Here is a 22,960-nt window from a genome sequence, read left to right as displayed (position 1 = left end):
TGAAACCAGAATGGCAGGGGCAGGGGTGGGGTTCAGGAACGCAGAAGCTGCAGGCGGAGCTGAAACTGGGGAGGCAGGGGCCGGGGGCGGGTTCAGGAACGCAGAAGCTGCAGGTGGAGCTGAAACTGGGGCGGAAGGGGGCGGGGTCAGAGGAGGAGCGTCCGAACACGTGTGCGTGTCTGTGGGAACAGAATTCTTGGGTTTAGCCGCTGATCGCTTAGGATGTCTAAGTCTTAAGCACATGTGATTTAACTCTCGTACCTCAGCCTCAAGGTCACTTATCCTTATGGCATACCACGTTTTACATATCTTGAAAGTGGTGACCACAGTAAAAAAAATCCAAGGGGTAGCGAAAATTAAACCTTTTATGACAGCGGTAATCTGTCCCAGGTCAAGAGATAATGACTGGGACACCTCCTCATAAAACAAGAAATTTCCCATGGTGGAGGGAAACGCGGGGCCACAGAAGTGGGCGGATGCCACTTACCTGTGTCTGGGCGGTTTCGGAGACCTCAGGCCGGGCATGGTGTGGGTACGGAACATGATGGGCGCCAGATGTTGTTGCGGCGGTCTGGTGTCGGGCTGCACCGCGGAGAAGAGAGCGGACGTCCAGAGCAAAGGGGTACACAAATCTTTATTATAGGATAATATAGGGGGGGAGGTTTGGTTCAGACCACGTGGAGCCAGCCGGCAATGGCCGACCACGGGGGGGGGGGGGAGAGCAGGGAGCGAGACCTCAGAGAGGGAGAGCCGAGAGCCCAGAGAGAGAGAGGGGAGGGGTGAGGGGGCTTTTTATTGGGCGACAACCAGGGGTGACGTGTAGGGCCAGGATTGGTTGAAAGGGGGCACTCTAGGATTTAGCGGGGCATAGAAAAACCTGGGGGCGGAGACTGCATCAGAATAACTCCTCAGCAACAGCCCTCTGTGACCGTGCCCTGGCCATGCCTCTCAGACCGCGGCAAGCCTGTGCCTCTGGGTCAGAGGCCGGGAGAGACACATGGCGCTTTTCAGATGAGACACTTGCTGGCTGCTTCCGCTGACAGCCTGTTAAGCTAACATTTTCACCAAGATCCTCAGGGAAAAATACTACAGGTCAGCCATGTAGGTTAGAGCTGAGTTTGAAGAGTTTCTTGGTCTTACTTTAAACTTTATTTTTGTATATGTTGCTGTTTCTCACCCACAACGAGCCCAGGACTGTGTAGCTCCAGCCAACAGTGTGGACCCCATTCAGTTCATTATTGGGGAGCTAGCCCTGGAGACTAGCTTGGGGGCAGCTGGACGCACCCTTAGTCAGTAGCTGTACTCGCCAGATTGGCAACTGGCTGAGGGTGGAGGCCAGTAGCTGAAGGTCATCAGGCAAGAGAAATGTCAGTGGCCGTTGCAAAGGCAAACGAGAATGCAAAGGTGGGCGGCGGGCCTGAACAGAGGTCGCAGTGTGGCTGGTGCTTCTGTCGGATTTTTCAGGAGAGGTCGCAGACGATCTTCTCAGAGGGGGCTCCTAGTGTCTCAGGCACTGGACACCGAAGTCGAGCTGGTGCTGAGTTGTCTGGACAAATACAAGCCATCTGTGCCATGGGAAGAGCTCCTGGAATGAAGAAGCCTTGCTTGGCTGGTGTAGCAAAATGCTGCTGGCTGTTGCCTCTCCCCCGTCTTTGTCTCTCGCTCCCTGGCAGCATTCCTTTATTCCTTTACTTTTATTTCACTTGACGACTTACTGTCTGAGCATTCAAGGTAGTTGTGTGGTGGCCCATCTTAGAGCTGGCATGTTTTCCAAATCTTTTTTCCAGAGTTTGCTTATGAGTTGGTTACAGTTGGTGAGACTGAACTTCCAAGAGCACTGACCAGAAAAGTTAGGACGAGTCTCTCCAAAGGCATCAGACTGCCTTCACTGAGTAAAAAAGGTAAGTGTGAAAAATTCTGAATGTAAAATGTGATATTTTTCTAACGACTAAAGTTTCAACTATATGCAAATAGGCCAGAGATACCAGCCATAGAGCAGGTGAAACGAGGGCCCACTGTGGCTTGGCTGACCCCGGTGTGATGCCCAGCAAGGTGGGCGGCGTCCTTGGCACCGTGCTCCTTCCTGGGAGTCCACTTCTTTGCTCGTTTCCTTGAGTGATCCTTCCTAGGTCCTGCAGGGACTGAGATAAAGGCATTCCACAGTCCGGTCCTCTTCTGTATATTCTAATGTTCTTTTGTCCAGTGTCGTGGAATGTAGAAAGAATCCTCATCATGAGACCAGGCGAATATGTTTGCTGCTTTCCCTCCCCTTCCTCACCGTCCCAGCGCTTCCTGACCTGTGCGGCAGTGTGCAGGGTTCCTGCCTTCTCCATGGCTCCCGAGACGCTGTACAGCCCTCAGCACAGTGCACTTCTCACAGATAACTTTACATGTTTCTAAGACACACGCTGATCTTTGGCCTACTGTGTTTTCTAGAACCCCTAACTGTAAATACTACCACTACTTTTTTTTAATTACAAGTCTGATCTTTCCTACCAATTAGTATATTCATTGAGCACCTTTTGCCGCTATGTGGATGTGCGATTCAGAGATAAAGCAGCTGGTAAAATAAAGTAAGGCAGAAGCGGTAACCTTCTACAAAACTAAAACAGGGGAGAGCAGGTCCTCTGTGCTCACACTGACTTCCGCCTCCTTATGGTCAGTCCAGGGGCCCAGTTGTGATTCAGTGTCTTAGAGAAATCTAGTGGCCGTTGGCTTTCCATAGCATCCATAGTTCTCCATGAGACTGAGACAGTTTCTGGTTTCATTTATAATTTGGGCTTCTCCTATATCAAATTCTTACCTTTGGAAGAGGTATTATTTATAAGTATTTATTTTTACAAATAAACAACAAAGAGGAGGAGGAAAAAAGCTAAAAAACATAATGCAAATAAGTTACTAAGTGTTGCTTCCTGTTTGTTTAGAAAGCTATGATGATACATCCCCCCCTGGACTAAACAGGAATATGATGCCTCCATTAGTGTTTTCATTTTACACCAAACCATCAAGCCTTTTAACCTAAAAACAGCGTGATTAAGCCAGCACCCACCTTGAGTACTGGAAGAGCTGGCGGTGTAGCCCTGAGCAGGACAGAGACGGCACCAAGCAGAAGACTGCTCCAGGCACCATGATGGGAAATGCCCCACTAACACTGAGAAAGTAACATCTTTTTTATGCCTTATGATTTTAGCCCTGGCTTTTGGTGGTGTTGGGGACTGAACCTGGGACCTCAGGGCCTCAAGCGTGGAAATCTTTCACTTGTTTTTTTGTTTGGTTATTGGCTTCTCTTTTTATAGAGACAGAGAGGTAGAGAGAGAGTGACACACCATAGCACATATGCTACCTTGCTAAGTCCCTGAGAGTAGCACCCCGTGTCCTCACATTCCAGTTACATTTTGACATATTTTTCTCTGGGCACATGGAAGCCACTTTCACTCTGGCATGGTGTTGTTTAACTAGTGTTCAGTGCAAGCATCTTTTGTTGCACAGTTCTAGGCATCTGTCTCCTCCAGCACTGATGTTTTTTACTGTGGGAATGCAAGCACCTCTTAGAATACTAACATGATGCTTTATGTAGAAATGAAAACCTTACCTGAGAATTCACAGATTTCACTGCACAAGTCCTCCTATAAAACCCTTTCTCTGAAATCTTTATATGTGGTAGTTACAGATCTTCTTCTTGATTTGTAGTCTTTCTGGTTATGCTTATAAAGGTCAAATACCCAGCAAGGAAAAAACAGAAAATAATTATGCTTGTGAAGTTGATTTTTCTAAATGACTGAAAACATAAGTGAAGGGTGACTTAGAAGTGGAATAGGATTTGTTTTATATTTTCTCCAAGTTGCAAGTCATCCTGAGAGCATCTCAATGATACTCCTTCATTTTCAGGGAAGTCAGACAATGATAGCTCAAGCCCAAACTATGAGCCTGTGAATGTCCTGCCTTCTACGGTGTCTGCGGCTAAGCCAGCTCCCCACACAGGTAAAAACCCCTTGGAGCTGTGCTCACTGCCTCCCTCCCTCACTTGCTTCAAGCCTGTGGAGTCCTGACCCAGAAAACCAGAGCTGTGTGACAGTGCTTTTTTTTTTTTTGCCTCCAGGGTTATTGCTGGAACTTGGTGGCTACACTACGAATCCACTGCTCCTGGAGGCTATTTTTTCTCCTTGTATAGGACAGAGAGAAATGGGGAGAGGAGGGGAAGATGGGGGGGTAGACACCTGCAGATCTGCTTTACCACTTGTGATGTGACGCCTCTGCAAGTGGGGAGCCAGGGCTCGAACCGGGCTCCTTCCGCTGGTCCTTGTGCTTTGTGCCATCTACACTTTGCACCACGTGTGCTTAACCCGCTGTGCTACCACCCGACCCCCGTACATTTTTTTTTTCCTACAGGGCAGGGGTAGATAGCATAATTGTTATGCAAAAAGACTCTCATGCCTGAGGCTCCAGAGTCCCATCATAAGCCAGAGCTGAGCAGTGCTCTGGTAAAGAATTAAAAAAAAAAAAAAATTCCTACACACACACCAGAGTTGGGAAAAATAGTTCCAAACTATTTTAGTTTCCTGAATACAGGGATTGAGTGTGCGCGTATCCCTAAAACGCAACAATAAAATGAGTGTGTGTGTGTCACCTGTGCCTTGGGGTGGGGGTGGGGGGTGGCTCCGGGTTTCTGTGGCTTTTTTTTTTTTTTTTTTTTTACCAAAGCTCTTACTCATTCTAATTTGTGGTGGTGTGGGGGATTGAGCCTGGGACTTTTGGAGCCTCAAGCGTGACAGTCTCTGCATGACCATTATGCTTCCTACCCCTTCTCCCCCTTTTTAAATTGACCTGTTTTGTTTTTCCCTGTTGGGAAGACAGCCCTGGGGCTTCCTGCTGGTCTGTCTGGTAGCTCCCAGACTACCCTGTGTTCAGAGGGACCAGGCTGGCTTCTCCACACCTGCTCTGATGACTATTTTTAGCAAGTCCTCTGGGGCAGTCTGGTGCCGGCTAAAACTGGAAGTCACTGTGTTACATTTTCACAGCTCAAAGATTGTTTTCTCTGTAGAAACACAGGCAATTCTATTTCACATTATTCTCCTTGTTTCCATTGTTACCGCTCACATTTGATAATTTGATATAATAAAGACTGCATCAACGATAATAAAAGCTGAGAAAACTTCTTTTCAAATGGCACAATATATCTATTTTTAAAGCATTACACACTGAAACCAGAAAACCTCAGCTCATCCATGCTTTCGACGACAACTGAAGTCTGGGCATGAGAACACGAAGGATCTTCACGGCGACAGCGTGATCCTCGCAAGTGTAGACAGACGTCTTGTGACCAAAGTCCTGAGCTGAGTGCATGGCGTCCACCACAGCAGTGGGAGACACCCACCCGGCAGGGCGGCCCAGATCCTGAGTGGCCTGGGGCAGCAGCAGGTGAGCTTTGGTGTTCTGGTCGCTGAGGCTTCTCTCTGATGTTGTAAAGCTGCTTGCCATGTGCAAAAGGCAGAGGACAGAGTGCCTCACAGCAAGCACCCGGCCAACAGCTCTGTACATCGCCAACAGCACACAGTGCAAGTGCCCAGCTTCAGACACGGCCCTTGTCCACCAACGGCAGAGACATGCAGTGCTCTTCCAGAGAAGGCAGGTGTTGTTAAAGGAGGCTTTCGGTGCAAGCTTGGTTATCACATGTATCTCCAGGGATGCTCTTTTGTATTCTGAATGCTACCAAGCTTCTCTAACCAGAAAGACAGCAATGAACTATAACATTACTTTGGAGTTGTGTGTAGTGCATTTTGGGGGTTTTGTTTTTGTTTTTTGCTGTCAGGGCTTCACGCAGGATTTTACCGCTTTGGGCACACCCTTCTTTTTCTTTCTTCTCTTTAATATTTATTTATTTTCCCTTTCGTTGTTGTTGTTACTGATGTTGTCGTTAGATAGAACATAGAGAAATGGAGAGAGGAGGGGAAGACAGAGAGTGGGAGAGAAAGACAGACACCCGCAGACCTGCTTCACTGCCTGAAAGCAACTGCAGGTGGGGAACCAGGGGCTCGAACCAGGATCCTTACGCCAGTCCTTGTGATTTGCGCCACCTGCGCTACTGCCTGACTCCCTTTCTTCTTCTTCTTTTAAATGTTTTGTTGATTCATTTATTTAGGATGGAGGTGGTAATTGAGAGAGAAGGTGGAGGTAGAGGGAGACAGAGGAATGCCTGCAGCCCTGTCTTACCATCCCTGCGGCGGGGACGGGGGCTGAGAGTGTGAACCCAGGCCCTTGCACCCACGTGTGCTCTCAGCCAGGTGAGGCGGCAGCCGGCCCATCCTTGTTTTCCTTTCCTCCAGATGGAGGGTGAGAGACAGAGGGTTAGAGACAATGAGGAGACCACAGTGGCCCTCGCCACTCAGGCAGCCCCTCTTCCTAGGGGAATGCCAGTCACGCCTGTGGGCCACGCGTTTCTAAAGAGAGACACCTGGAGGGCACCTGCTTGACCTCACCCAGCCTGGGCGTCAGTGCCGTGGCACCTCTCTCTCTCTCCATTCCATTCTTTCTGAGGATGCTGGCCTGGCGTGAAGCACCGGCGATCACAAGAGGCAGGAAGAAAATGAGACAAATGCTAGAGATGAAATGTATCTGAGGTGAGCGTTCTGGAGAAGAGGGGAGCGGAAATGAGCAAGAGCACTGTTCTCACAAGTGATGACCACTGGACGTGTGGGCCAGGTGGCCAGTGCTTGTCTGTGGCCGTTTCTCCAGTGTCTGAACCTCAGCCGGCAGCCCAGCCCAGCCCAGCCTGTCTGAATTCTGGGGCAGTTGGAACTGGATCTAGTCCAGGTTGTTTGCTCTTAAGACTGTCGGGCAGCTGTATGCCACGGCTTCATGGAATGAGCAGATAAGACACAAAAGAGCGGCCCGAGTGTCACAGTCCTCACCCAGATGCCTTCAGAACTCCCAGCTCAGGCTACTTTCCGGAGCCACTGCTCCCACTGTGACGGTGATTACAGCGCAGGGAGCCTGGCTTCTGTTCAGAGAAGCAGGGGGTGGGAGAAGTCTGCAGGCAGGGAGACAGGAATGGGAGATGGGAGCACTTGCCTGGTTTTTGACAGACGGTCGGATCACCGGGACTGGGTGCTGGTCACTAGAATCCTGGGTTCTGAAAGCTGCTCCCTCAGTGAGGCCTGGTCCATGGAGCTCCCCGACTCCATGAAGTCTGTCCCCATGAGAGCCGACGGCAGGAGCCCACAGCTCAGAGTCCCTAGACAGACTCTGAACCCACAGCCCGGGAGAGAAAAGGCATCAGGACGCATCCTGCTCCCTGCGGTCCTGCCTTCTCAGCATCTGGGCTGGACAGCTGTGTAGGCCAAGCCCCATATTGCGCACAGTGGGACCCTGCTGTGGACATGAGGGACTCTAGGCCCATCTATCCGGGCAGAGGTCACGGTGATGTGTGCGAATGCACTGAGGTTAAACCTACTCAGCCTGAGCACTGGTGACCACCTGGGGACCAAAGTCACAGTGTTACCTACCTTGTTCAGGGACAGGAGTGTGAGCAGCAGAGAAAGGGGCCAGGACTCCAGGTAAACCTCTCACCTATGTCCAGCTAGAACAGTGTCCTGAGAGCCGCCAGGCTCACAGCACTATTAAAATTATTCTGACGTTTGTTAAAAAATAGGGATAGAAACTTTGTTAAGGAGTTGAAATAGAGGTGATTGTGTGTGACTTCAAAGACAGTCAAAACAGCTGCGTGTTTACACCAGTGTGCAAGGACCAGTGGGTGGGAGTGTAAGGAGGCGCCAGGGCAGACGTGCGTTCAGAGCCCGCAGAGTCTTGTTCAGGGCAGGCCAGGGACAGGACCCAGTTAAGAGGCCCACTTAAAAAGAGGGCTTAGAGCAGGTAGCTCAGATTTGCTGAGGGAAGGAGTTTTTGTCATTGAACAGCTAAAACAAGTTTTAGCAAGGGGAAAGATCATTGGCTTTCAAAAACAAAAGCTCAGGACAATATTTTGAAAAAACCCATGTGTTAGTGTAAGATAGGTTTTTTTTTTTTAAAAAAAAAGATTTTATTTATTAATGAGGAAGACAGGAGGAGAGAGAAAGAACCAGAGACATCACTCTGGCACATGTGCTGCCGGGGATCAAACTCGGGTCCTCATGCTTGAGGGTCCAAAGCTTTACCATCGCACCACCTCCCGGACCACAGTAAGATAGGTTTTAGTAACAAGAAATGAAGGAACTAAGGTTTGCAGAAGCATCTTAGAGTGAGTTAAGTGTATCCTAACTCTGTGGTTTCCTTCCAGAACTCTCTTTTACGACTGGAGTAAGGTCGGAACTCTCAAGACCAGAGACGTTGAGGTGCTGAGGAGTAAGAAAGGGACTGTGCTGAAGCCCAGCTCGCTTCTGTTCACTGATCACCTGGTGCGGCCTTCTGGTGCGGTCAATTAAACCAAACTTGTGCTCTGCGTATTTCAAAAAGGTCCTGGCTGTTTACATGGCGTGCGATCAGATTTAGGCTGCGTGCCCTCACCTGGAGAAAAATCTCTTCACCTTTCACACCTGTGGTTATAGATGCTGGTTTCGAAGAGATACCTTGCTTTAGGCTTTTTTTGTTTTTCATATTAAAACAAAGTTCTGTGACCAAAACTACACGGGAGGGAAAAAAAACACTGATAATTAGTAGGATAGACAGAACCAAGAGGGGAAAGAGGGAGAGACGGGGAGACACAGGGAGAGACAGGGAGACACAGGGAGAGACAGGGAGACACAGGGAAAGACAGGAAGACACAGGGAGACACAGGGAGACACACCTGTAGCACTGCCCCGCTGCTCGTGGAGCTTCCCCCCTGCAGGTGGGGACCGGGGGCTTGAACCCGGGTCCCTGTGCACTGTCTTCTTCTAGCATTTGCCCTTCTTCCGTAGCCAGTCAACAGCGTCAGGTTGAGCCTGATGTAAAGTTTCGAGACCTCCTTTGAATCTGGAGAGGTGGCAGTCGTTGACTATGTGGGTCATAGTCTGTCTGGAGCCGCAGGGGCAGTTCGGGTCGTCTCTGGCTCCCCAGCGATGGAACACAGCGGCGCACCGGCCATGGCCTGTTCGATAGCGATTGAGGAGGGCCCAATCATAACGTGCTAGGTCAAAGCCGGGTTGACGCTTGCAGGGGTCTGTGATGAGGTGTTTGTTCTTTACCTCAGCTGACTGCCAACTCTGTTTCCAAGAGACTGGAACAGAGAAGTTCAGTGTAGGCGTAGGGGACCAGATTGGGTGAAGAGACGTCAAGCGTTGGACAGGGTGGGCGAAGATATCCGCGTATATTGGCAGGTCCGGTCGAGCGTAGACGTGGGAAATGAACTTAGATGATGCCGCATCCCAATGAATATCTGGCGGGGCGATGTTGCTAAGAACTGGCAGCCATGGAACCGGGGTGGAAAGGATGGTTCCAGAAATTATCCTCGTGCACTGTAATGCGTGTGCTCAACCAGGTGCGCCACCACCTGCCCCCTAACTGGCTTTCTGTCTGGATGATCTGCTCCCTGATCGGTTCCCACTGCTTGGAAGTAGAGCACCGGGAACCAATCAGTCTGCCACGATGACCCTGCCCTTGTATGTCATTCAGGACAACCGTGCTTTGCTGTGAGATTCAAGTGCTCCAGTGCTCAGCCCCGTAGTTGTTATTGTTGTCATTGCTGTTGTTGTTGGATAGGACAGAGAGAAATGGAGAGAGGAGGGAAGACAGAGAGGGGAGAGAAAGACAGACACCTGCAGACCTGCTTCACCGCCTGTGAAGCGACTCCCCTGCAGGTGGGGAGCCAGGGGCTTGAACGGGGATCCTTATGCCAGCCCTTGCGCTTTGTGCCACCTGTGCTTAACCCGCTGCGCCTGGCCCCCATCTCAGTCTTTTTAGGCGACAAAAACGTCATGCGAAGAGACATCACGAGCACAGACCGATAAAACAGAGTAAAACCAGAGTCTTAAATATTTTAGGCATTTTATTTAATAAATATCTTAAGTAAATAGATCGTAAAAAGTGAACTGTTAACATAAAAAGGCACTTAAAACAAGAATGTGACTAGTGAAAAACAGACCAGGCAGCTCAGTGAAGGAAACAGCGTTGTTATAGCCCTGACCCAGAGCCGCTGGCTGTGGCCTGACCGCTGTCGCACAAGCCCAGCACAAGCCCAGCACAAGCCCATGCGCCTACCCAGAAAGGCAGATTTACAGCTACGGCAGCAGAGAAAAGGTTCCACTAGGAAAGCCTCCCCTCAGCTGCAGACACACTGGGAGAGTAGAAGTCAGAAAAAGCACCAGGCTTTAAACAAAATAAAATGAATGAAACAAAAGTCAACCCAGAGGCCCCGATTCAGCAAGTGACCACATAAATTAAGGCCTTTATGCAGATAATCCTAAAGCGCAGATTTTCTTTTCTTATTTTTTTTTTGGGGGGGGCATTTATTTTCCGAATCCGTGTACTACAGGCTTCCATTAGAGAGGCATAACAGTCACTCTGGGGTAAGTCTAAAAATGGCACCCCGGTCGTAAAGCTTTGCTTTCCCTCCTAACTCTCTCTGCCCCACGGCCTTTGCAGGAGTCCAAAAAGGATGACGGCAGGAATTCCCAACACTGGCATCTTTCAGATACGCCACCAGCCCTGCCTAGCAGGCAGATGACAAATGTCAAAACTCGAAGCCAACTAGCAGGACATCTAGGAACGGAAAAGTGACATATCTGTAAAAATCAGTTTTAACACTGGACCAGTGGAAACTCTTACCCTCTTCCTCACCCCCTTCTTCACTGCTATACCTCCAATCAGTTAAAGTTGAATAGTCTCTTGATTTCTAACAGTCTAGGAGAAAAAGGTCAAGAAGGCACGGTGCAAGCTCAGTTGGCAAGGAGAGCCATCATCTCAAGTCTGTGTCAGTCCCTGGCATTGATCCTAACATTATTTTCAAGACAGTCAAAAACGTGTTCATTACACATATTATACATCTTCAGGACCTGCGCAGTGAGTCACGCCACGGCGAGGCCGTCCTGAGCTTCCTGGCCGTGACTGGGCGTCGCGGGTCCGCATCAGTGCTGGGGGACCCGCGCAGGAGGGACTCACTTCCCCTCGTACTTCGGGTTGACAACGGTCGTCACAGCACTCTTATAAATGGGATTCTCACCCTAGAGAGAGAAGAGGATCATGTGACGTTATCTTACCAGGCAATACTGAATGCCAGTCCCCTTCCATCTTAGCTGGTCAGACATCACACTCAGGTGTCTCTCCTGAAGGCCTCCGCAAGAATGAGAAACAGCTGGAATCTGCCGGTCTGGAAGGTGGCCCAGCAAGGTGGCCACACCTCACCCTTCATGCATGCTTGCTTGCTCGCTCTCCCCCTCTCTCTCTCTCTCTCTCTCTCTCTCTCTCTTTTTTTTTTAACCAGAGCCATGCTCAGCTCTGGTTAATGGTGGTGTGGGGGACTGAACCTGGGACTTCAGAGCCTATGCATAGCCATTGTGCTGTCTGCCCTAACCCTCTTCACGCTCTCTCCACCGCAGAATGGACTGTAGAGGGCCCTGGAGTCTACAGGCCTCCTCCCCCAACCCTGGCTCCAGGGTCACCACCCGCCTCCCATCCTCCAGGTGGCGACAGTTAGTGGAAACAGGTGCTCTGCGAGGCCCTCACACGGGGCTTGGCTTTGGAGAGCTCAGGGCTGAGGCTTCATAAGGCTGGGCCTCCCCATGCCATCCCGCTGCCAGAGACGCTTTGAATGTCAATACAACTCCCGTTCTTTGTGAGCTGTCGACCTTGGGCCACCCGCGAGTGAAACATTATTTTTTGCCTCCAGGGCTACTGCTGGGGCTCAGCGCCTGCATAGGGTATGGAGAGATTCCACTGCTCCTCTGGCCTTTTCTTCTTCCAGTTATTTGGATAGGACAGAAGTTAAGAGAGACACCTGCAGACCTGCATCACCACTTGTGAAGCGACCCCCCGGCAGGTAGGGAGCCAGGATCTTTGCATTTTGTACTATGTACGCTTAATCCAGTGCGCCAGTGCCAGGGCCCCGAAACATTATTTGCATGGCAGTATTTTATGTTAATGAAGAACACTGAATATGATAGTAGACATTGGAGGGAAATGAGTCGTAGCAGCTACTGCCTTTCTTGTCTCCACTCAGGAGGTAACGATCATAGCCAGACTGTATTTGCCACAGGGCAATTTCCTGGGGCTGAGATGCCAAGGCAATGAGAGCAACTGTATCTTTTAAAAAGTCTCGTAGTAAAATACAGTAGATGTTCTATTTCCACATTCCCACCTGCATGGGGCACTAGGACTGCCGTTGGCTTCAAGGAAAGATTAATGACCCCTCAGTTTCTTTACAGTAATTCACAAAACACACTAATGCTTAATATTGAAAGCAATAAAAATGGGGGGGGTTTTACAATGCCTATGGCAGACTTACCTTTAGAGAAACTGGCTTTCTTCATACACAGAAATATTTTTTATTATTTCAAAGGCCATTCGAGCAAAACTTTTAACATGCATGGTTAAGAGGTAGAACTGAATCCACTATCTGCATTAGGCATCACTTCAAATATTGGCCAGGAACTGGAGTCAGTGTGCAGCATTCAGAGCAATGCCCCCCCCCCCCACACACACACATGAAAAGCAAAGTGGGTCAGAGCTAAGAGGACACGGCTGTGTTCACACAGTGAAGCCCTGTGTACCCAGCGAAGCAAAACCGTCCTAGCAGCGGATGGACAGAAAGCACGGCAGTGGAAGGCGCGCCAGACGGCGGACAGGTTCCCTGGGGCTGTGGCTGATGTGTGCCCAAGGCTTAGGCCGTGCAGACAGTCGCTACCAAGGAGCCAGCTGCGTGAACTAGAAAAAGGAAACCAGAAATCCCGGCAAAAAAAGGGTTTTCTGGAAAAGTGTCAGGTAAAAAGAAAAGAACAGTGGCAGGGAGACAGCTCAGCCGGCAAGACGCAGGCGTTACCACGCTCAAGGAACTGGGTTCAAAAACAGGCCCCCGCTCGGAAGCAGCTGCACGGGAGAAGCATCCCCCCAGCAGTGGAGCAGTGCCGTGCTGTCTCTCCTCCGCCCTCCGCCCCACTGCCCTCTGATGAAAAGGAAAATTTCTCCACTCCCGGAGTGCTGGGACTGTGCAGCACGGAGGCCCACAGGGAGGGGGTGTGAGGAGGGAGCTTCTCCCTGTCGTCTCCTCCAGTCTCGCTCTGCCTCTCTCTGTCTCTATCTAAAAAAAAGTTAAGAGGAAAAGGACGTGGGGCCAGCAAGGCAGCTCAGCCGGAGGGCGAGTCGAGGCCAAACCCCTTGGAGTGAGCGTAAGGGCTGTGGGGACTCTGCCTCTCTTCCTCTCTCTCGGCCTGGAAAAGTCGGCATAAAGGAGCGAAGCCTCACTGACAACAACAACAACAACAACAAAGGAGAGGGCCACATCACAGAGCCAGGCAGCACAGCGCAGGCCTGCCCGGGTGTCTAATTTAACTGCCATTGAACGGGTTGACACACACACACCCCGGAAAGATAGCTGTCTGATGTCACAAGTGCTTCCTATGGTGACGCGCACGGGACCGTGGGGCAAGGACCTGGGTTCAGGCCCCAGCCCCCACCTGCAGGAGGGAAGCTTCACAAGAGGGGAAGCAGGGCTGCAGGTGTCTGTCTCGCTCCCCCTCCCGCTCATCTCTCTGTCCTAACAAGTAAATCAAGAAACACATCAAGATTCCTATACGTAACAACCCTGTTTGTTCCGCAGCTTTGTACTGGACTGTCGAAAAATGACATATTTTTCTGGTTTTTTTTTAATATGTTTGTTTATTCCCTTTCATTGCCCTTTTTTTTTATGGTAGGTTAGTTGTTATTGATGTCGTCGTCGTTGGATAGAACAGAGAAATGGAGAGAGGAAGGGAAGAAAGACAGAGGGGGAGAGAAAGACACCTGCAGACCTGCTTCACCTTCTGTGAAGCGACTCCCCTGCAGGTGGGGGGCTGGGGGCTCGAACCGGGATCCTTATGCCGGCCCTTGTGCTTTGTGCCACCTGCGCTTAAGCCGCTCGGCCCCCTTTTTCTGTTTTCCTATGGAAAGTGTCATGACTCTCCCGACAACCCCATAAACCCACTAAGAGCACAAAACAAGCAGATCTGCAGTGCTCAGTTCTATGTGATAATTTTCCCAAACATCTGACCAAACCAAACCAAACCAAACCAAACGTGACTGAGCTGAAAGCAAATGGCTGCTTCTCTCTAGCAGAGCTACTTCTTCCCAAGCTGGTAAGTCTCCTTAAGAAAAATGTGGGGGCCAAGGAGACAGCTTAATGGTTCTGCAAAAGACTTTCATGCCTGAGGCTCTAAGACCCCAGGTCCAAGCCCTAGCACTACCACAAGCCAGAGATGAGCAGGGCTCTGGTCTCTCTATCTCTCGCTCACTAAAATAAAATAAATAAAATTTAGAAGAAGTAAAGAAAAATGTAGGGGCCAGGAAGTGGCTGGTTAAACACACACACTCCACTAGGACCTAGATTCAAGCCCCTAGTCCCACTTGCAGGGGAAGCTTCATGAACAGTGAAGCAAGGCTGCAGGTGTCTCTCCTCCTCTAGATTTCCCTCTATTCACAATAAATAAATGTATTTTTTTTTTAAACAGAAAGGAGAGGGAGAGAGAAGGGAGAGAAGGAGGAAGGAAAGAATGGAAGTGCCAGCCCCTGCCGAAGAGTGTAGACAGTGCGTCTGTAACTGCGTGGAAATCTGATTACGCCACGTACCCTCCTGCACCCCCGTGCTCTCTCTGTGGAGTAAGAGTGGAACATTCTGGCTCCCCAGCCTGCCGACCATTTTCTAACTAAGGAACTCACCCCCCCCCCAGTTTAGGGGGTTATATGATGATATTAAAACATGCCGGGAACATTTCATGAAAACTCAGATCTGAGGTAGAAGCCTGTTCACTGCTAATAAAAATGATACACCTGTCACCCAGGTAAAACACACTTTTCAAAAATACTGTGCTCAGACAAAAATAGCTTAGACAAGAGGACATGCAGTATGCCTAAACCACAGCGCTCCAAAAATGCTTCCATCTGAAAATACTAACAGCACATTGTACATTCATTGTCACCTTTAAAAAAAAAAAAAGTTAAATCTTAGGTTTTAAAACTAAAATCATTTTAACAACTGATAAGAAAAAATATGCGTGCATATCTGGTATTTGGGTTTTTAATGAAGTTTTGAGTGATAGTAAGAATTAAAGGGGGCAGGGAGAGGGGAGGGAGGGGTCAGAGTGAGGGCTCTCCAGGTAGGACGCAGCCTGGTCTAAGGCAGGACAGGAGCGAGGACAGGACGGTGGGCCGTCTCTGAGTCTCTGTCTGAAAAGGTCAGCCCAGGAGCTGTGAAACTTGTGCGCATGGGGGAAAAGAGCAACAACAAAAAAACACTGAAGAAGCTCTAAGTATTTCTAGAACCAATATTAATACTGCAGTCGTATATTCTACGACTTGATAACGTTCTCTCTTCTATTCTGCAATTTAGATTTTTATGTTCCCTTTTCACTGCTTTACCCCAAAATTCAGCGAGCCTGTGAGTCTGCTTGTAAGAGGGCACTTCCTGGGTCAGGTGTGCAGTCAGACTGCACAGGCCAGAGCGAGAAAGCCCAGACGGCCACAGCACACAACAGGTGGGGCCACGGCTGAACAGGAAGCCTCGGCTCTAGGCAGAGACTGGCCCGGCCCGTCCGGCCTGCTGCATGGAGGGGGTGGCTGGCACAGTCGCAGCTTTGAACCACCATCCCTGAGTTGACGCGATGACACAGCCACCTAAGGGAAGCCACACTTTTAGAGAAACAGCAGTGACAGAGGACACACAGTGCAGTAAAAAAAGAAGAAAGGTCCACATGCGAGGACAGAAAGAGAGAGCAGATACGAACGGCAACTCAGAGACCAGCTTTACGTCCATAGTTTGGATTCTTGAAATTATTAATAGGACTCCTGTAAATCGGATTTTCTTGCTAAAGTAAAACAAACAGTTTCTAGTGATTTCATCGGAAAAAAGAAAACAGTTTCAAAGATTATTACATTTTTACACTTCTGAAATTCTTTATTCTTTTAAGACCTACAGTTGCTAACATGCAAACTAACTCATGTTCAAGTTAAAATTACCGAAGCCCCCCACTGCAGCTTTGCAGCGTCCAGTGACTGTGCAAAGGCTGAGAGTCAAGTCGGCACACCACTGGCGGCATTGTGGTCACAGCACTGGGTGCCAGCACAGACCTCCAGGCTGGGTTTCCCGTCTTTTTCTTCAGGAAGGTTTATCGAGTCATAATTTGCAGACAGGAAAACCAACCCTCTTCGGAGCACAGAGTTCTACAAATTTACCACGAATCTATCTGCTCACCCTGAGTTTTCAAAATGTAGGAACATAACCGAGAGCTCATGCCAACACCCTCATGTCCTCTATTCACACCTGACTCCAGAAGCCACGGGTCTGACTTCTGCTCCTCCAGTTCTGCCTTTCCCAGGACGCCCTTCAGACACCGTCAGAGGGTCTCGGGCTTTGTGTCCGTGTAAAGCTCTTTGTTGAAAAGGACAGAGAGTAAAGTGTCCTGTTGAGTGGTCTGCCAGACTGGTAACATTACTCGGGTAATTTCAGAAGAGATGAAAAGGCGGAGGGGCAGATTTAAGATAAAAACTGAGGAAATAAAGGTGTGGGCCACTGCAACCAGAAAGCGTACTTTAGAATGTTTTAAAATGTTTTGTTTTACATGAAACACCAAGTCCTATGAATAGTGAATTTTAGAGGAGGTGAAGTGTTTGAAGAAGACATCACAGTCTTAGAGCAAACAGACAAGTCTTACAGGGGTTACATTTGCTTCTTATAGACACTTTGCAACTTACCGTGTCCCACTTGGCATTCATTTTTTCCTTTTCAAATTTGGCAAATTCCCTTCTGTCATGAATGATCATTAAAAGCTTCCAAATCAGCAGCAGTGCAAGACCAATAAGAACAATTCCAGCAACCACACCAGCTACGATCGGAATGATGTCGGGGCCGGTGGGGCACTCTGCACGGAAAAGAGGGAAGACTGAGTACACAGGCTGGACGGACACAGGGGTCAAACTCTCGGCAACTCACTGGATCTCTGAAAAGACGCCAGAACTTAACAAGCGAATTTACAGGGTCGCAGGACACAGAGCTCATCTTTTATTAAAGTGTGTGCGTTTCTATAAATCATGTGAAATGGATTTCTACATATTTAAAAATGGAATTTAAAAAAAGAGCGCCTTCTACACAGCAGCAAAAATCATGAAAGGTTTTTGTAGGCATCTAGCATCTAACAAAACCGCTACGAGTACTGAGTACTGATCCAAGACGCCAAGGACAACCCAGGGAAGGAAGTGAGGGGGCCTCCACCACCAGGATGCCACCTCTACCTCAGCCTGACTTGCACACTTCGCCCCCCCCATCTCTGTCGTTCAGACAGACAGAAAAAGGGGAGTGAGAAGAACCGGCCGGCAGCAGGCTTCCCACCTGGCGTCTCCACCACGTGGACGATGGCGTCGTTGTTCCCGCTCACAGAGTACGTGAAGTAGAACCAGCAGTCGTCAACGTCTTTCTCCTTGCAGTGGGAGATGGGGCTGACCTGGCCGGGCTGGGGCAGCTTGTCCCGGCTCTCCACCTTGGTGATGTTGAAGTGGGAACACTCCTGGGCACAGGTGTCCTTCTTCTCCCCTTTGTTAAAGGCGCGGCACTGGACACATTCTCTGTGGGGACACGAATCAAGGTGGTCTTTGGGTCCCGGACTCAGAGGCCGGCAAAAGGAAGCCGACCGTGACTCGGCATTTTAGACAGGAAAACGAAATAATCTTAGTTTCCAATGAGAGATTGCAGAGGGACTAGAACTCAGACAGTAAAGCAGACCAGTCCCGGAGCTGTCAGACATGTAACGTGAAACCCAAATCATTTAAACAGTGTTGCTGGTCTAACGGCACTTCTGCAAGGAGATGCAGCCTGCGGTTTAATTTAGTTTAGCTGAGGCAGTCACTGGGCGGTTTCTAGTGCTGATCTGACAGAGGTTATCACATAGACCCAGTCAGCAAATGCAAATCACTGTGGAGCTCACTCACGCAGCACACCTCAGCCTCCTGTGACAGACAGTGGCGACCAAGAAAGACTAAGAATCCACGAGCAGGAGGGCTGAGGAGACAGGTTCAATCCCCAGCACCGCCACAAGCCGGAGCCAAGCAGCCCTGCCTCTTTCTATCTCTTTCATTAAGAATGAACAGATGTTTTTTTTAAAAAAGGAATTAGAGGGTGGTCTGGGAGGTGGCACAGTGGGTAAAGCTTGGGATTCACAGGCATGAGGTCCTGAGTTCAAACCCTGGCAGCACATACACCAGAGTGATGTCTGGTCCTTTCTCATTAATAAACAAATTCTTTAAAAGAAAAAAGCAAATTGAGTAAATAGAATATTAAAAAAATGGGGGGGCTGGGTGGTGACACACGTGGTTGAGTGCACATGTTACAGTGCGCAAGGACCCGGGTTCAAGCCCCCAGTCCCCACCTGCAGGGGGAAAGCTTCACAAGTAGAGAAGCAGGGCTGCAGGTGTCTCTCGCTATCCCTGTCTCTATTCAATAAAGATGAAAAAAAAAAAGGATCTCAAGGCGGCTTGAGTGTGGCAGGCTGCGTACGGCCCAGCACGAGCTGTACTCCCCCCCAACCCCTGTGAGGCAGCGGGGCGGCAGGTACTCACTCGGGGCGGGCACTCACGCGACGGGTACTCACATGGCGGGCACTCACGCGGCAGGCACTCACACGGCAGGCACTCACATGGCGGGCACTCACGCGGCGGGCACTCACGCGGCGGGCACTCACTCGGCGGGCACTCACGCGGCGGGCACTCACGCGGTGGGCACTCACATGGCGGGCACTCACTCGGCAGGCACTCACTCGGGCACTCATGTGGCGGGCACTCATGCGGCAGGCACTCACGCGGTGGGCACTCACTTGTGCTCGGCGCAGACGCCCAGGCAGGTCTGGCACATCTCGCAGGTAGGGCCCTGGAATTTGGGGTCCGTGCACTTGCAGGCCCCGCACTCGCACACGCCCCGGCCATTGCAGATCTGCCCGTTGGTGGCCATGCAGGAGGCCGTGTCCAGGGAGCAGTCGCAGGCACTGCCCGTGTAGTTGGGGTTACACTCGCACACGCGGCACTTGCAGACGCCGTTCCCTGCGGACAGATATCGCATCAGACGCAGGATCTCAGCGCCGGCCCACGTCTCCCACTGGCCAGGCCCCGGGTTCGATGCCCGGCTCCCCACGGGAAGGCAGGGACGGAGCCAGCGAGGAAGCCGGCAGGACTCCACGAGTGGTGGAGCCGAGCTCTGATGTCTGTCTGTCTGTCTCTAAAACAGTATAAAAAGAGCTTGAGGAATCAGCAAAGAAGTGAAGACTGAACAGATGGACGCTATAACAGACAGCTCAAGTGAGTGAGTGTGAAAATAAACGTACTAGCCCCGCAGCCCGTCACTCTGAGACTTGGGGCCGTCAGAGGCGGGCGGGGGACACAGACCGGCAGCAGAAGCACCCCCACAGGGGTGGGGACGGTGCCCTTGGGGTCTCTGCAAACTGCTGTTCAGTCACCAATAAAAATTACTCGGGGCTGGCTGGTGGCGCACCGGGCTAAGCATACTTAGTATGAAGCTTAAGGTTCGAGCCCCTGGCTCCCCATCTGCAGGGGGGAAGCTTCTCAAGTGGTGAAGCAGGTCTGCAGGTGCCTCTGTCTGTCTCCCTCTCTCCCTTCCCCTCCTCTCATTTCTCTCTGTCCTATCTAAAGAAATTGAGAAAAATGGCCAGAGGAGCAGCAGATGCGTAGTGCTGGCACTGAACCCCAGCAATAACCTTGGAGGCAAAAAAAAAAAAAGAAAAAGAAAAGAAAATGGGACTGGGTAGGCCACTTGGCATCTCACTCATATGAAAGGCCTTGTTCCTCAGCACCTTAGAAGTTAAAAAACAACAAGAGAGAAAATATCAGGCCAGGAGATGGGACAGTGGTTCTGCAAAAGACTCTCCTCCCTGAGGCTCTGAGGTCCCAGGTTCAATCCCCAGCACCACCATCAGCCAGAGTTCAGTGGAGCTCTGGGGAAATAATGATAATGATAATGAGGCTGGGAAGACAGCACAATAGTTCTTTCTTTCTCTAAGATTCTCCTCCCTGAGGCTCTGAGGTCCCAGGTTCAATCCCCAGCACCACCATCAGCCAGAGTTCAGTGGAGCTCTGGGGAAATAATGATAATGATAATGAGGCTGGGAAGACAGCACAATAGTTCTTTCTTTCTCTAAGATTCTCCTGCCTGAGGCTCTGAGAACCCAGACTCCATCCCAGTACCAGCAGCCAGAGCTGGGCAGGGCTCTGGCCCCTTTCTGTGTGTTTGTCCCTGTCTCGGCACCTTTCCGTGTGTCTGTCCCTGTCACGGCCCCTGTCCGTGCGTCTGTCCCTGTCATGGGCCCCGACCCTGCCCACCTCCACAGATGAGGCCGTTGGAGCGGTCGCAGTTGAAGTTGTCGCACTCGCAGAACTTGCCGGAGTAGATCTCGTTGGTGTTGTCGCGCTTGCGGCACACACACTGGCCGCACACACACTCGCCGTTGTTGCTGCAGATCTCGGAGCTGTTCTCCTTGCGACAGTAGGCGTCCATGTCCTCGCTGTTGACCTCGTCCGTGCTGCACTCACACTGCCTGCCCACCCGGCCCTCGTTGCACCTGTGCCCACACGCAGGGCGAGCGCGTCAGGAGGAAGCAGGAGGGCAGCAAGACCAGAAAAGGGTCTAGAAACTGTCACCGGTGGGCAGGGGAGCCAGACCCTCCTGCCTGAAGCTCTGAGGTCCCAGATTCAACCCCCACAGCACCGTATGTCAGAGCCGAGCAGTGCTCTGGTAAAAAAAAAAATCATTATATACAATAAACTCCAACAGCATTATAGGAGTTTATCACAGGCTTGTGGAAGCAAAGGGATGCATACCCACAGGTGGAATTCTTGTGAATGTACACAAGGGCCAGGAAAAAGTTTCAGGAGAGGAACCATTTTAATTGGCAAACAATCGATAGACTTAAAAAAAAAATGTCTCCAGAGGCCTAGAGGTGGTCAAATGGCTAGATGTTTGAACTTAAAACTATGAAGTTCATCACCCAGCATTACATGTGGCCAGAGCAATGGTCTGATTCTCTCGCAAACACCAACGAACAAATCACTGGGGGGCAGGGAGCTTATCTTTATGGAGAGAGACAAGCACCACTCAGCTCTGTCTTATCATGGGGCTGGGGATTGAACCTGGGCCTTAGGCATAGGGCTCAAAAGCTGAGCTATCACCCTGCTTCCCCCCCCCCCCCCCCCCCCGTTTTAAAAAATTAATCCTCATTCATTCTATTTGCTAGGACTCAGAGACATTGAGAGCAGAGGGAGAGGGAGAAAGACACCCGGAGGTCTCCCCTGAGGGTGTTTCTTCCCGGGCACGTGCTCTCTGGGTGGGAGAGGACTCGATCAGAACCAGCCTGGGTGCTGCTTACTCAGCGACGTGGGAGGGAGACGAGGAACTCGTGGCTGAGCGGGAACGCAGTGTGTCTGTATTGATCAGGGACAACACTTTCATAGGATAGAACCAGAAGTGGCAAGTCGGAAAAGGAAATGGCTAGGAAAGGGGGTGGAGAAAAGGAAAAAGCGGGCTAAGATAGGAACTTCCTCAGCAACTGTGGCGGAAGGTTTTAACCAAAAGCGGAGGGAATAATGTTACCCTGCAGGGCAGGGAGGGTCTCCAGGTAGAAAGAAGACAGATCAAAGGTATGGACTTGGGTGGGGATCTTTCAGGCAAAACAGTGATTATGTAAACAGGCCATAGCATCAGGAATGCAGGGGAGCTGGCTTAACGCCGACAAGGAGCAAGGCTCCAAGCGCGGGAAGGTGTGCTCTCTGCCAGCTGCCCCACCGGCCCACGGGCCTCCATCCCCCTTGCCACTGTGGCTCTAACAGCCGCCTCACCTGCAAGCCCCACACTCGAAGGTTCCGTTCCCCTCATGGCACTTGGGGCTGCTGGGGATGCCTTCGCTCTGACACTCACACCTGCAGATGAACTGAAGGACGATCTCCACTTCTTCCGTGAAGCCCAGAGGTTTGATTTTAATGGTTTCAGATTCCTTAGTCGGGCATTTATTTGACGTTATGCTAATTTCAAACTGCACCTGGAAGGGAAGGAAAAAACAATGTAAGTTAGCAACTCGCTAAAGAATTTAAGTCTACTGGAAATCTTTTCTAGAGCGGCTCGTTTCTGGTACTGTTCCTCTTTTTTTTTTTTTTTTTTAAATTGTGCATTTTCCCCATTTTGTTGCCCTTGCTGTTTTATTGTTGTTATTGATGTCATCATTGTTGGATAGGACATAGAGAAATGGAGAGAGGAGGGGAAGACAGAGGGAGGAGAGAAAGATAGACACCTGCAGACCTGCTTCACCGCCTGTGAAGCGACTCCCCTGCAGGTGGGGAGCCGGGGGCTTGAACGGGGATCCTCATGCCGGTCCTTGCGCTTTGCACCACCTGCACTTAACCCGCTGCACCACCCAGCCCGCCGTACTGCTCCTCTTTACAAGCTAGGTTGCGTGTGAGCCCGTCTTTCTTCTTCAGAGAACGTCTCTGCCCTACCTCATCTCCGATGGAAATGTTGGAACACTTCCTCCCGTTCTCTCCTGTCCCATTCACTCCATTCTTGCAGTAAGATTTGTAGTTTATTGTGACGCCTGCTGGCAATTTGCTGTTTTCCAAGATGACTTCTGAGGAAAGGGACTAAAGAAAGACATGAGAGAAAAATGCTGCTAGCAACTCAGCTGAGTGGATAAGCCATTGGACCCTCAAGCTTGAGGTCCTGAGTTCCATCCCCAGCAGCCAATGTACCAGAATAAGGTCTGGATCTCTCTCTCCTCCTATCCCTCTCATTGATAAAAATAAATGAGTAAAACTAAGT

At 50.4% G+C, this 22,960-nt stretch overlaps 2 protein-coding genes across 4 annotated transcripts in view; one reads left to right on the top strand and one right to left on the bottom strand.

Moving 5' to 3' along the window:
- The window catches only part of CCDC7 (coiled-coil domain containing 7), a 164,907-nt gene extending 156,460 nt beyond the window's left edge, over positions 1-8,447 (top strand). For both annotated transcript variants that reach the window (XM_060192496.1, XM_060192497.1), the window contains exons 48-51: positions 1,788-1,901; positions 3,889-3,981; positions 5,190-5,418; positions 8,273-8,447. In XM_060192496.1, coding sequence (XP_060048479.1) covers positions 1,788-1,901; positions 3,889-3,981; positions 5,190-5,245 — 263 coding nt within the window. In that variant the 3' untranslated portion in view covers positions 5,246-5,418; positions 8,273-8,447. The remainder of the gene's footprint in view (positions 1-1,787; positions 1,902-3,888; positions 3,982-5,189; positions 5,419-8,272) is intronic.
- A 1,493-nt stretch (positions 8,448-9,940) lies between these two features.
- ITGB1 (integrin subunit beta 1) overlaps positions 9,941-22,960 on the bottom strand; it is a 49,184-nt gene continuing 36,164 nt past the window's right edge. The window contains exons 10-17 of one of the 2 annotated variants that reach the window (XM_060192514.1): positions 22,642-22,782; positions 21,988-22,187; positions 20,476-20,714; positions 18,960-19,182; positions 17,483-17,715; positions 16,849-17,015; positions 15,882-15,962; positions 9,941-11,132 (exon numbers count right to left, since the gene is read on the bottom strand). In XM_060192514.1, the coding sequence (XP_060048497.1) occupies positions 15,888-15,962; positions 16,849-17,015; positions 17,483-17,715; positions 18,960-19,182; positions 20,476-20,714; positions 21,988-22,187; positions 22,642-22,782 (1,278 nt within the window). In that variant the 3' untranslated portion in view covers positions 9,941-11,132; positions 15,882-15,887. The remainder of the gene's footprint in view (positions 11,133-15,881; positions 15,963-16,848; positions 17,016-17,482; positions 17,716-18,959; positions 19,183-20,475; positions 20,715-21,987; positions 22,188-22,641; positions 22,783-22,960) is intronic. The other variant, XM_060192515.1, reaches the window with a different exon arrangement.

Source organism: Erinaceus europaeus, chromosome 6 (genome assembly GCF_950295315.1).
Source record: "Erinaceus europaeus chromosome 6, mEriEur2.1, whole genome shotgun sequence".
NCBI lineage: Eukaryota > Metazoa > Chordata > Mammalia > Eulipotyphla > Erinaceidae > Erinaceus > Erinaceus europaeus.
The sequence above is the reverse complement of the archived record's forward strand: the minus strand, read 5'-3'. Positions and strand labels throughout refer to the sequence as shown.